Below are 13,355 nucleotides of genomic sequence, written 5' to 3' on the forward strand. Positions count from 1 at the left end.
AATTGCACTACCCAGAACCAACCAGTGGACATCATAACAGGGGTTTTGCTTCAAAGCCTTGTCCCATTGGTAAACGCCTCTTTGAAACCTCCACAGTGAGAGCAGATGGGAACCTGAGGACACCAAAGCAAACACCAAACCATAGGTACTCCTTGCGAAAGAAAACAACACAGGGAGGCTGGAACTTCTGGCCTCAAGTAACATCTGGAGAAGTCAAGCTTTACTCTGGTTGTCTGTGATGTCAGTGGAAGGCCAAAGTGGAAAATAATTTTTGACAGCTACCCATCTATAATTCTATATACTGTCCCAGGTGTCTCTGTGTCATGTGTGACAACTTCAGCCAGTCCTGGTACTAAATGCAGCCGCACCTCACTTCCTGGGAGTTATAGGTGCGCCCCTGTCATTAGAAGGAGGGAAGGAAGGTAGCATGGATGGAGCGAATCAGGGAAGCGGGGAAGGAGGGAAGCAGGGAAGGGGGGAAGCAGGGAATGAGGGAAGCAGGGAAGGAGGGAAGCAGGGAAGGAGGGAAGCAAGGAAGCAGGGAAAGAGGGAAGCAGGGAAGGGGGGAAGCAGGGAATGAGGGAAGCAGGGAAGGAGGGAAGCAGGGAAGGAGGGAAGCAAGGAAGCAGGGAAAGAGGGAAGCAGGGAAGGAGGGATGCAGGGAAGTAGGGATGCAGAAAATGCACATAATTTAGGAGGTGGGGTGGTTTTATGGATAAAATGGGGCTTAATCGGACGAACGCCCACCAAGAGCCAAAGACAGGAAAGGTCCTTTGTGTTTTGGCTTAGACAGAAGTGACGGTGGGGGCGGGCGGCAGGGGGGGAGCAGTGGGAGGGTCACAAGGAACCAGAGCTGACCAATATGATTTTCTTGCAAACCCAGGGAGAGCTGGGAGCCCCACCTCATTTTAGTGTCTTAGTAACTGTTTAAATGCAGGACTCATTTTTGCCACACTCTTGACCTGCCTGTGAATTATTAAGGTGCTTGTAATTTAAACAACAGTTAGATTATGTTATTGTTTGCAATGATATTACGAATTTCTTTTTCTTTCTTTTTACTGCTGTGGATTTCAGACAAAAAAAGACTTGCTATGACACAGTACAGCTTCCTCCCCAAAACATGTCTCTAAACGAATAACAGCAGAGTTTATGCAGGCGCCAAATAACAAAACTAGAGGCTAAACCTTAGTGCTATAAAGTTAAAAAAATATTCCTCCGTTCATTAAACATGAACCGATCCCCCATGACCTGGCTTTTCACATTCATTCCCCGTTTTATAGTCTTGGCATCATGGTTTATGCATTACCTTTATACACAAAGTCACTGCTGCTCACAGAGTCCTGATTTTATTTGTTGGACTTTAATAAAACATTCAGCCTCAAAAGGGTGTCGGAAGGTGACGTTTTGCAGCTAAATCACGCTACAGGTCTGAAAATAGACTTATATAGACGCCCTGTGCATCGAAACAACAGCTGCAGTTAGGAAGAAAAAGTGAGAGACAGACAGATGATAGATAGATAGATAGATAGATAGATAGATAGATAGATAGATAGATAGATAGATAGATAGATAGATAGATAGATAGATAGATAGATAGATAGATAGATAGATAGATAGATAGACAGGCAGACAGACAGACAGACAGACAGACAGACAGACAGATAGATAGATAGATAGATAGAGAGACGGACGGATATGTAGATAGATAGATAGATAGACAGACAGACAGACAGACAGAGAGACAGACAAACAGACAGACAGACAGACGGATAGATAGATGCAGTGAAAGATCTAGAAACTGAGAAACTGATAGCCATTGCCCCAACCAACAGCGCAGGCGTGCACTAGGCGTCACTCACCTGCCCCCCAAGCCGCCGGTCCCAGCCCGCCACTATCAGGTGTGCCAGCAGCTCCTCCTTGTACTTGTAGCAGACGCCCCTCACAAGACTGGCGGCGGCCACCACCAAGGGGGCTTCATCCATGTCCAGGCTAGGAGAGAGAAAAGGCGTCTGTCAACCAAAAACAGGAGGAGGTGGAGACAGCTTTGTGCAGAGCAGACACAGCCTATTTAGGTGCCTTTGAAATCTCCTCCCACCACTCTAAATACAGACCAGGCCTATTCAGCCCAACTGTGAGTCACCCAGGAAAGGCAGAACACACCTTACCCCCCTTGTGACTGTCTTGAGCGAATGTACATCCTTACCTCCTGGCACTCCAAAACCAGAAGGTAAATACACAAACAGGCAGGATGGTTAAGTAAGAAAAAGCCCATGTTCTAAAAGTGGCATTTTCAAACACAATTTAAAAAACATCTTTAATAAAAGTTGTGTTATTACATTTTGAGTTCAGAGAGCCTAAACTTCATGCCTCTGTTGTGTCTCAATGGAGAGTTATATTTGTGAGCTGTTACAAAGCAATTCCCAAGTTAGCCTATGGAGACAGATTGCCTTTCAACCATGAAAAACAAAACTGGCAGTATTCCACTATCAGGACATGTCACACACACCAGTGCATGTCCAACCTTTCATATACACCTAACCCTGCCCATGAGGGTACCTTGGGCATACCTGAGGGGTGCCTTATATGCAAGAAAAGGGAATGTCATGGCCTGGAAAGTGGGTGCATTGCCCTGTCGACATGGCAGAAAAACTTGCACACAGAAACTGCAGTAGAAGGTCTGAGACAACTTGAAAAGACTGCTTGTTTGGGGGGCACACTCAGTGCTGCAGCCCACTAGCAGCATTTGATCTACAGGTCCTGGGCATACACAATGCACTGTAGAAGAGATGTACTCGTAAATCAAATAGACAATCATGGAAACACAAGATCCATAAACACAATTTACAGCAGGAGCACTTGCACTGTAACACCGAACAACAGTTAGAAAGTGCGCAGAGCCAGCAAAATGAAGTCCGACATACCATAAAAACAGGAGGCAAGAAAACAAAAAGACATGAGAAACATGCCAAAAGATAACCGGTCAAACAACATATTATTTATTTATTTATTTAATGTATTATTAAATGTAGGTAGTTTTGTATAGCACAGGCAAGACCTGAGGGTATCAGAGCGCTTTACATCAGAGCAGGTTTAATACAAATAACGAGTAAGATCACACATTAGGGGTAAAATCTAAATTAGACAAAGTTTGAGGGAGGGGGAGGAGGGGTTGCAGGGGAGGCATGCAGGGAGACTTAGCGGCTGAGGTCATGTCTTGGCAGTCGGTTGCCATCCTGCTAGTTAAGGTTTCTGTTGAGGAGGAGAACCTTTAACTGTCTCATGAAGCACAAGAAGGAATGGTTTGTCCTGATATGAACTGGGATGGAGTTTAGGGGTATTGCTCTAGAAGGAGCAGGCCAGGGGTTTTGTTTGTAGAGTTTGGGTGGGATAAGGAGTAGGGTTTTAGAACTTCTTTGATTTCTTGACAGGCCTGCCATTTTATGTTTTGAGGGGAGGTAAGCTGGTTTACCGGTGTGGAGGGCTTCGTGCGTGAGACAGGTAGTGCTGAATATGCAGCTAGCTTCAATCGGGAGCCAATTCAGTTCTCTCACTGTGGGAGGGATATGATTATTTTTTTTGTTCCTGTGACCATTCTGGCCGCTGCTCTGAGAATGGTTCTAAGTTGTGCAAGGTGGGATTTTGCAGTGCCTGTGAGGGTGGCATTACCATAGTCTAGTCTTGACAGCACTATTGCTTGTGTGGTATTTTTCAGGTCAATGGGCAGTAGGTAGGGATTGTTTTGTTTAGAAGTTTCAGGTTGTAAATGGCGCTCTTTGCACTGTGCTTTATATGGTTTTTCATGTTCAGTTTGGGGTCTAATGTGATTCCTAGAGATCTGACGGAGTTGGCTCGGGTAAGTTTGTAGTTAATAGAGTCTATGGAGTGTAGCCATTGCCGTATTTGAGGGACTGCTTTGACTTTGATATGAGTAGAATTTCTGTCTTATCTTGAAAGTTTTAGGTGGTTGCCGGATAGCCAATGTTGTACTTCTTTGAGGGTGGTGTCTAGTCTGTGTACGTCGTCTAGTGAGTAGATTTCCAAATAGAGCTGGGTGTCATCTGTGAATAGGTGAAAGGGGATGTTTGCTTGGTTGAGAATGAGAGTGAGGGGCTCCATGGAGATCTGGAACGGTGTAGGCGAGAGGACAGAGCCAAGGGGGACACCCGAGTGAATGGAATTGTGTCTGAGGTCTGATTCCTATTTTTATGTGTCGTATTTTGAAGAAAAGATGTAAATCAGTGAAGGACCCCCCCTTCCGCTCTGATCCTTTTTTGGAGGGTATCCAAGAGAGGCTTGTGGTCGACGGTGTCAAAGGCCGCCGGTAGATCTAGGAGTATGAGAAGGCCGCATCGATCTGTGTCCAAAGATGTTTGAAGGTCATCCACTATGTTCAGAATAGATGTTTCTGTGCTGCAGCCCTATCTGAAGCCCGACGGATGAGGGTCCAGGAGATTGTGGTTGTCAATGTGTTGGTATAGTTGTGAGAGAACATATCATTCTAGGGTTTTGCTAGGAAGCAGAGGTTAGAGACTGGTCAGAAGTTGTTGAGGTTGTTCGAGTCAGCTCCCAGTTTTTTGAGGAATGGCGTGGCTTGACCGTGTTTGAGACAGTTTGGCATCACTCTCAGGGAGTTGTTTATGATCTTGGACCAGACGGGGATAGAGCGTGGATGAGTTTTTTGCCAAGGATGGCGTCCGCAATTTGGGACAAGGGTTTGGATTTGGCCAACACTGCAGAAATGTCCTTCTCTGAGATTGGGTTGAACACCTTCCAGCTTTTGGGGGCTTTGATTTCATTTTTGATTTCCTGTTGAGTGATCATTGGTAGGGTGGTCATGTAGGGAGAGGGGGTGTTGATGTCTGACTTTCTGGAGGAGGGTTTTTGTTGGATGGCTGGCTGCGATCTTCAAGAGGGAGCTCTGGTTTCTGGTTGTGATCTACAAGGAAGAGCTCCATTTTTCTGATTTTGTCATTGAAGAAATCGGCAAAGCTGTCACACTGTTCTTTGGAGATCTGAGGGTTCTTTGGTTGTGGTTTGGAGGTTTGTTGTCTGATCATAGTGAAAAGCTGTTAAGGACGGTCTTTGGCCTGGTCTAGAGAGTTGTGGAAGAAGGTGTTCTTTCTTTCATGCCATGTTTTTCGTAGTTTCTGCGATCCCGCCTGAGCTGATCAAGGTGGGCTGTGGATGGGTTAGTTCGCCAGAGTCGGTCTGCGGCTCTTCGCTGTCGTCTTTCAGTGTTGAGGACTGTGTTGAACCAGGATCTTGAGGGTGTGTTTCTCATCCTTTTCAGTGTCAGAGGGGCTGTTGGTCCAGTATGGAGGACATCATTGAGTTGTAAGGGTTGGTGACAAGGGTTGTTGATAGGTTATCTGATGGGAAGGGAAGCAGTGACCTCATTCTTTTTTTGAGGTCTGCATGGGAATTTGTCTTATGTTTCTTGTTTATTGAAGGGTTTTTTACAAGCGCGTTTGGAGGTGTGGCGCTCTATTGATGTGGAACACGATGCGGTGGTGTTCCGACCAATCTACGGGGAAGATGCTGTTGATAGCGTTTCTTCCTGGGTAATGATGCCATCCAGGGTTGAGTCTTTTTTGTGGGGTTTGACCTCTGCAATGTTTGGAGAGGTTCTTATTGATTAGGATGTCATTTAGGGATTGGATTTGAGAATTGCTTTCGTCATTGCAGTGAAGGTTGAAGTCCCCAAGGAAGATGTTTTGGTGTCCGAGAGTGAGCAGTGTGTTATCAAATCTGTTAGGTGTTCATCACAAGAGAGTATGTTACCTGGTGGGTGGAGTAGTAGGTGAGAGTTTATAGTTGTATTGTCTTTCATCCTTATGGTGGTGTTGAGATATTGAAATGTGTTGTAGGGTAGGGAGTCTTTTTCTTCCACGTTGATTGTCGAATATGCTACTTACCAGTATGCATCTGTTCTTGGCATGTAGGGCTGCTGACATTCATATCTGTGCATAGATCGCCGCCTAGTGTTGGGTCCGGATGATTGCACATTGTTGTCCTGGAAGAGTCTTCGAAGTATCACGAGATAGGTGGCTCCTCCCCTGGACTACAGTGCGCATGGGCATCGACTCCATCCCCAGATTGTTTTTAGCCATTGCGGCCAAGATGGAGTGAAACTCAGTGAATGATGACCATGCTATGAGTATATGTGAATACTGCAGCTGCTACAGGCGCCGAGGAGGAGGGCGGGCGATATGAATGTCAGCAGCCCTACATGCCAAGAACAGATGCATACTGGTAAGTAGCATATTCGGTTCGAGGCATGTGGGCTGCTGAATTCATATCTGTGCATAGAATAAATAGCAGTCCCTCCATTAGCGGCGGCCGCCCGGCCAGCTGCAGCAGTTTGAAAAAGTGTCTTGAGAACAGCCTGCCCTACAGCTGCCTGCTGTTTGGAGTGCACATCAGCACAGTAATGCTTAGTAAATGTGTGTGTGGTAGACCATGTGGCTGCTCTACATATGTCTTCCAAAGGAATGTTACCAAGGAATGCCATAGAGGCCCCCAACTTTCTGGTGGAGTGGGCTCTTGGTGGAATGGTAAGAGCACGCTTAGCTTTGATATAGCATATCTGGATACATTTAACGATCCATCTAGCAATACCAGCCTTGGAAATAGGGTTACCTTTGTGGTGTGGTGCAAAGGCGACAAAGAGTTGCTTAGTTTTCCTAAAATCCTTGGTCCTATCAATGTAATACATTAGGGCCCGTTTAACGTCAAGGGTATGGAGCATCCGCTCCGCCAATGATTCTGGATTTTGAAAGAAAACAGGTAATTCGATAGTTTGGTTGATGTGGAACTGAGACATAACCTTGGGCAGAAACTTAGGATTAGTGCGGAGCACTACCCTGTTGGAATGAATTTGGAAAAATGGCTCTTGGATTGTGAGGGCTTGTAATTCACTAACCCTCCGTAGCGATGTAATTGCTACGAGGAAAGCCACTTTCCATGTCAAGAACTGAATCTCGCAGGAATGCAGTGGTTCAAAGGGAGGACCCATCTGCCTGGTAAGAACCACATTGAGGTTCCACTCAGGGGCTGGTGGAGTACGTGGTGGAATGACTCGTTTGAGGCCTTCCAAAAAGCTTTGATGGCAGGCACCTTGAAAAGTGAAAGGTGCTGTCTATTTTGGAGATACGCGGCCATTGCAGACAGATGAATGCGAATGGAAGTATAGGCCAGATTACACTTGTACAGATGGAAAAGGTAACAGATGATGTTCTGAATAGAAGCGTCCAGCGGGTTAATGTTGTGGTTCGCACAATAAATGACAAACCGCTTCCATTTTGCCGCGTAGCAGGCTCTAGTAGTGGGCTTCCTCGCCTCCCGAATGATGTCCATGCAATCGGGAGGTAAGTTTAGGTAGCCAAACTCTAGGATTTCAGGAGCCAGATCGCCAGGTTGAGCTGTTGCGGAACTGGGTGCTGAATGTCGCCATGGCTCTGCGTCAGAAGGCTGGGTGTGAGATGTAGCCTTTGATGCGGTACCACGGACAGTTCTAGAAACGTGGTGTACCATGGTTGACGAGCCCACATTGGAGCAACTAGGATGAGAGTCATCGAGTGTTGCCTGAGCTTGCGTGCCACCAGCGGTATCAGAGGTGCTGGGGGAAAAGCGTACGCAAATATGCCTGACCAGTTCATCCATATCGCATTGCCCTGCGACTGTGGGTGTGGGAACCTGGCGGCGAAGCTTTGGCATTTTGGGTTCTCCTTTGTGGCGAACAGGTCTATCTCTGGATGACCCCACCTTTGGAAGTACGGCAGGTGTACTGATGGATGTATCTCCCACTCGTGCATCTGGTGGCTGTGCCTGCTGAGCAGGTCCGCCATCTGATTATCCTTGCCCGGGAGATGCTCTGCCATGAGGAAGATGTTCCTCTGAATGGCCCACTTCCACATGCTCTGAGCCAGATGAGGCAGCTGCGGAGAGTCTGTGCCTCCCTGCTTCTGAATGTAGTTCATCGCTGTCATGTTGTCCGTCCGAATCAACACGACCTTGTTGCATAGATGCACTTTGAAAGCCTTCAGTGCCATGAAGATCGCCATCAGTTTTAGAACATTGATGTGCATCTTCCCCTGTTGCTGCGTCCATAGTCCCTGCACAGTGTATTGGAGTACATGTGCTCCCCATCCCTGGAGAGAAGCGTCCGTTGTCAGGATAATCTGTGGCACAGGCTCCTGAAACGGTCGGCCCTTGCAAAGGTTTCGTGGATTCCACCAATGCAGAGAGTTGTATGCCCGACCGCTCACCAACACTAGGTCTTTCAACTGGTTGTGAGCCTGAGTCCATTGACGTGCCAAGCACTCCTGAAGCGGACGCATATGTAGTCTCGCGTGCGGGACAATGGAGATGCAGGAGGCCATCATGCCTATCAACTGCAAGAACACTCTCGCTGGAAGCGAGTGTTGAGGTCTGAATCTTTGGATCAGCGATTGAATGCTGCCGACTCTCACTGAATTCGGCTGTGCTGTGGTCGCCAGAGTGTCTATGGTCGCACCCAGATACTGCCGTATGTGGGCGGGCTGGAGATGGGATTTTGGGTAATTCAGTGAGAATCCCAGATCGTGCAGGAGGTGAATGGTGTGGGACACGTGGTCGGCGCACTGCTGGGCCGACTTTGCCTGAATGAGCCAGTCGTCCAGATAGGGGTAGACGTGGATGTTTTGACGTCTCAGATGCGCCGCCACCATCGCCAGGCACTTTGTGAAAACCCTGGGTGCCGTGGTGACCCCGAAAGGCAAAACCTTGAACTGGTAGTGCTGGTTTTGGATGGTGAACCTGAGGTATTTTCTGTGTGAAGGATGTAGCGGAATGTGGAAGTACGCATCCTTCAGGTCCAGAGTTGCCAGGAAGTCCCCCTGTTGAAGCAGTGGGAGAACTTGCTGCAGTGTGAGCATGTGGAAATGCTCTGACAGGATGTAAAAGTTGAGGGGCCTGAGATCCAGGATGGGCCTGAGGGATCCGTCCTTCTTTGGAATCAGAAAGTACAGGGAGTAAACTCCCGTGCCTCTTTCCTATAAGGGCACGAGCTCTATTGCCCCTTTTTGCAGCATGACTGTGACTTCCTGCTGCAATAAGTGCAAGTGCTCGCCGGACATAGGACGGTGCCTTGGGGGTATGTTGGGTGGAGTGGATGTGAGCTCCAGACAATAACCAAATTGGATAAGTTTTCTGACCCACCTGTCCGTGGTGATGGACTTCCACACGGGTAGGAACTGCTGGAGTCTCCCCCCGACCGGTGTTGTGTGGTCGGGGGGCAGTGACAATGCGTCACTGTTTGTTGGCGGTAGAGGACATGGAGCTGTTGTTGCCACGTCCTCTGCCCTTGGCGCTGTTGCCGCGGTATCCACCTCGACCCTTGTTGGTATAAGTAGTCTGGGTGTTGCTTTTGTAGAACTGCGCTGACTGCGAAAGTTGACCCCTTGAGGTGCCTCTAGTATTGGAGCGACGAAAGGACCCACTCCGAAACTGCTGGGACTGCAAGGCACCCATAGATTTTGCAGTGTCGGTGACCTTTTTCATCTTCTCAAGGGTGGTATCAACCTCAGGGCCAAACAGGTGATCTGGGTTGACTGTTTGGTTCAAGATGGTGGTTTGAATGTCCAGCTTGAACCCAGATATCCTCAGCCATGCATGTCTACGAAGCATAACGCTAGTGTTAATTGCGCGTGCGGCGGTGTCAGCCACGTCCAGAGCGCACTTTATGGAAGCGTTGGAGATTAGCTTCCCCTCCTGTATTAACATTTCAGCCCCTTCCTTATACTGATCGGGTAAATGTTGCAAAAGGGTCCCTAGTAGGGTGACCAACCGTCCGTAAATTTCACGGACAGTCCGTAATTTCGGCCGTCTGTCCGTTGTCCGTGAAGGATCCTTTAACGGACGCCATTTGTCCGTAATTTTAACCGGGCACAGCTTCCACCCACCTCCCGTCTTAACTCCGAGGCTGTTCCAAAGCTCAGATACCCAGCAGCATTGGAGAGGCACAGCGGGATGGCCTCACACCTCCAGCCCTTGATGAGCTGTTAAGAGGGGCTCGAAGGTGACAGAGGGAGGGGCTGTGGCTTCAGGAGCAGGGGCATCTATTCAGATGCAAACAGCCCTGAATGCGTCTCTGCAATTTAGAGGGGCCGCCGCCTCACACATTCCCTTTCTGCCAGGGCCCCAAACATCCTAGAACCGGCCCTGATTGCAGCACTGGTTCTCTTCACAGAGCGGTTCTTCAAACATGCAGCCTATAATGTAATAAAGTAAAGGCACAATCGCACCCACACTGATTAACAAAGTATGGAGGACAATCAGTTAAATCAGTTCTCTTGGAGTATCTCCTTTAAGTGCTGTACATCACAGTGGGGGCTGGTGGGATGGCAAAACTAACATTTTGGAAAGAGAGCCTGTCTTCTTGTTGTCTTGTCCAGGAGGCGGTGAGGAGCCCTACCCCACCCTGGAAGAGACAGGATGATACTAGAATACTGCATACCCACCCCTGCGCCCACCCTGGTTGATCCTGTTCCCCCTCCTGTGATCGCTCCTGCCCCCCAGTGAAGGCTCCTGCCCCCCCATGTGATGGCTCCTGTGCCCCCAATGTGATGGCTCCTGTCCCCTCTCCCCCCCGCACCCCCCCTCGCCTGTGATGGCTCCTGTCCCCCTCCTGTGGTGGATCCTGTCTCTGCCCTGGGTGGCTTCTGTCTCACTCCTTGAAAGGCTCCTGCAGCGAGGGTGAAGTTCTTGATGGGCCTCTTCTCAGAAAGGCTCAGCTCAAAATGAATATGAAAAGGTGGGCGAGTGAGTAAGTGAAGGAATGGGTGGATAGCTGGATGAATTAGTGAAAGGGTGAGTGGATGAATGAAAGATTGAATTGAAAGATAATGAGAGAGAATGGCTGGATTGATGAGTGAGTGGAAGGATGGAAGAGAGAAACGGTAAATAGCTGGATGTATGGGTGGAAGGGTAGCTGGATGGGTAAAAGAGTGGATGGATCAGTAAAATGATGGCTGGATGAGTTGATGGATGTGTGAAATGATAGATGATTGATGAACTGATAAGTGCCAGGGTGAATGGATGGACAGATGAGCGAAAGGGTGGATGCAAGGACGGATGAGTGAGTGAAAGGGAGGGTAGATGGACAAAAGGATGAATAGATGAGTGAAGGAGTGAAAGGATAAATGGATGAGAGAAAGGATGGATGCGTGATAGGGTCAATGGATGGATTCATGAGTGGATGAGTAGATGGGTTGGTGGATGGATGGAAGGAAGGATTGCTAAGTGAAAGGGTCGATGGAGAGAGAAAGGGAGGATGGATGGATGACTGAAAGGATGGATGGATGGAAGGATGAGTGACTGGGTGGATGGATAGTAAGTGAAAGAATGGCTGGATGGGTGAAAGGGTAAATGGCTGGATGGGTGAGTGAATAAATGGATGGAAGGGGTAGAAGAGAGGATGGATGAGTGTACAGATAGATAGGGTGAAAGGGTGGATGAATGGATGAGTGAAAGGATGAATGAAGGGATGGATGAGTGAAATGATAGATGGACGGATACATGATGAATAGGTTTGCAAATGGTTGAATATGTTTGGATATGGCTGGGCTTACTTTTATACTATTGCGCGACCTCTGATGTATCTGTAAAACATATCCAATTGTCCTGAAGTTTTGTCCTGAATTTTGACCTACTGTCCTGAATTTGTGTCCTGAATTTTGACCCTTTGTCCTGAATTTTTACAGTCACCGTCCTGAATTTGCACCCATAACAGTTGGTCACCCTAGTCCCTAGGGTATCATAGTGTGCCCTGTCATAACGTGCCAGGAGCGCCTGCGTGTTAGAGATGCGCCATATGTTGGCTGCCTGCGCTGCCACCCTCTTCCCCGAAGCCTCAAAGACTTTTGATTCTTTGTCTGGGGGAGGAGCATCACCCGTAGTCTGGGAGTTGGCCCTCTTCCGGGCATTGGAGACAACCAGGGAGTCCAGAGGCAACTGTCCCTTAATATAAGTTGGATCTGTGGGTGCTGCCTTGTACTTTTTGTCAATCCTCGGGTTGATGACCCTCGCCCTAGTGGGTTCTTTGAAGACCTCAGCAGCGTGCTTCAAAACACCCTTCAGCATTGGCAGAGTTTTTACAGTCTTTTCAGAGACAGAAAAGGTGTCAAATAGGAAGTCGACGTCCACAGGGTCAGCATGCAGCTCGACGTTGTGATTGGCCCCTGCCCGCTCAATGAGGGCATTGAAAGCCGTAGAGTCCTCAGTGGGGGAAGTTTTTGCTGAGAAAATCTGAGGGTCCTGTCCAGAATGCGGGTCCCCAGGATCGCCACCAGCAGACCAGGGCTCTGCCACATCCTCTGGGTCTGTGTAGATGGGATAGCTGTACTCATCTTCGTCGTCTCCCTCACCAGCTTCGACATTGGAATGAGTGGGCGAGAGTTTGTGAGCCTGTGGTGAAATGGGCTCCACCAAGGCTGGAGTACCAGCAGAGTCCATCTTTCGTTTGAGTGGGATTTTGTATGACTCCAATTGGGGCTCAGGGGTGATTTTCCTCTTCAGGAGGGAAAGCCTGCCCGTATCGGCGTCGATGAAATGCTCCTGACGCTCCTCCTCTGCCAGTTGTCGAGGCCGTGGCCCGAGGACCACCAACGACGGTTTTGGCGTCGAAGACACCTTTTCGGGCACGCCGGCCCCCGGTTTAGCAGCGAAAGCCTTCGGCGCTGTCTTAGGCGGCAAGGTGAAAAGGATCGGCGTGGGCGCCTTCGCCGGTTTCTCCAGAGGCTTGGCTGGCGTAGGGTCCTTCGGCTCGACAGCTGCGGCGCCGTCCCTAATGCGCTGTAGGGACTCCGTAACCTTCTTTGTGAACGCGGCGGATGGACGCGCCGGTTCGACAGAGTCCTTAGCGGTTGGTTTTGGAGTGGAGACCGACGAGGTTCCCTTCGGAGTCGACGCACTCAGCGCAGCTCCCTTGGCCTTGTCGTGTGGAAGCGGGGCAGAGAGGGACTTCGGGTCGCCTGGCCGCTTCTTCGTGTCGGTAAGAGACTTCTTGGGGTCGTCGACCGTTGTTTTGTGATCGAGTCGACCCTTGGTGGCGTCGACAGTCTTCGGCGCCGATGCGGCTGCGTCCGACCCCTTAACCTTCGGCTTCGATGTAGTAGCCTTCGGGTCGGCCATTTTGACGTGGCTCTTCGGCTCGACTGCCATCTTCGATTTCTTCGGCGCCGAGGCCTCCGAAGTCTTCGAGCCGACCAATGCGATGCGCACTTTCGGTTTCGATATCTCTGGCGTCGAGACGGTAGATTTCACTTTCGGTTTCTGTGTTACCGGGAGTGAATTGGTACCAATGTCCGTGGCTGGGC

The 13,355-nt window shown here is 49.1% G+C and overlaps 1 protein-coding gene across 1 annotated transcript in view; it reads right to left on the bottom strand.

The window, feature by feature from the left end:
- PSMB9 (proteasome 20S subunit beta 9) overlaps positions 1 to 13,355 on the bottom strand; it is a 56,028-nt gene that overhangs the window by 17,432 nt on the left and 25,241 nt on the right. The window contains exon 4 of the mRNA XM_086920678.1: positions 1,860 to 1,989. Coding sequence (XP_086776804.1) covers positions 1,860 to 1,989 — 130 coding nt within the window. The remainder of the gene's footprint in view (positions 1 to 1,859; positions 1,990 to 13,355) is intronic.

This window comes from Lissotriton vulgaris, chromosome 5 (genome assembly GCF_964263255.1).
Source record: "Lissotriton vulgaris chromosome 5, aLisVul1.2, whole genome shotgun sequence".
NCBI lineage: Eukaryota > Metazoa > Chordata > Amphibia > Caudata > Salamandridae > Lissotriton > Lissotriton vulgaris.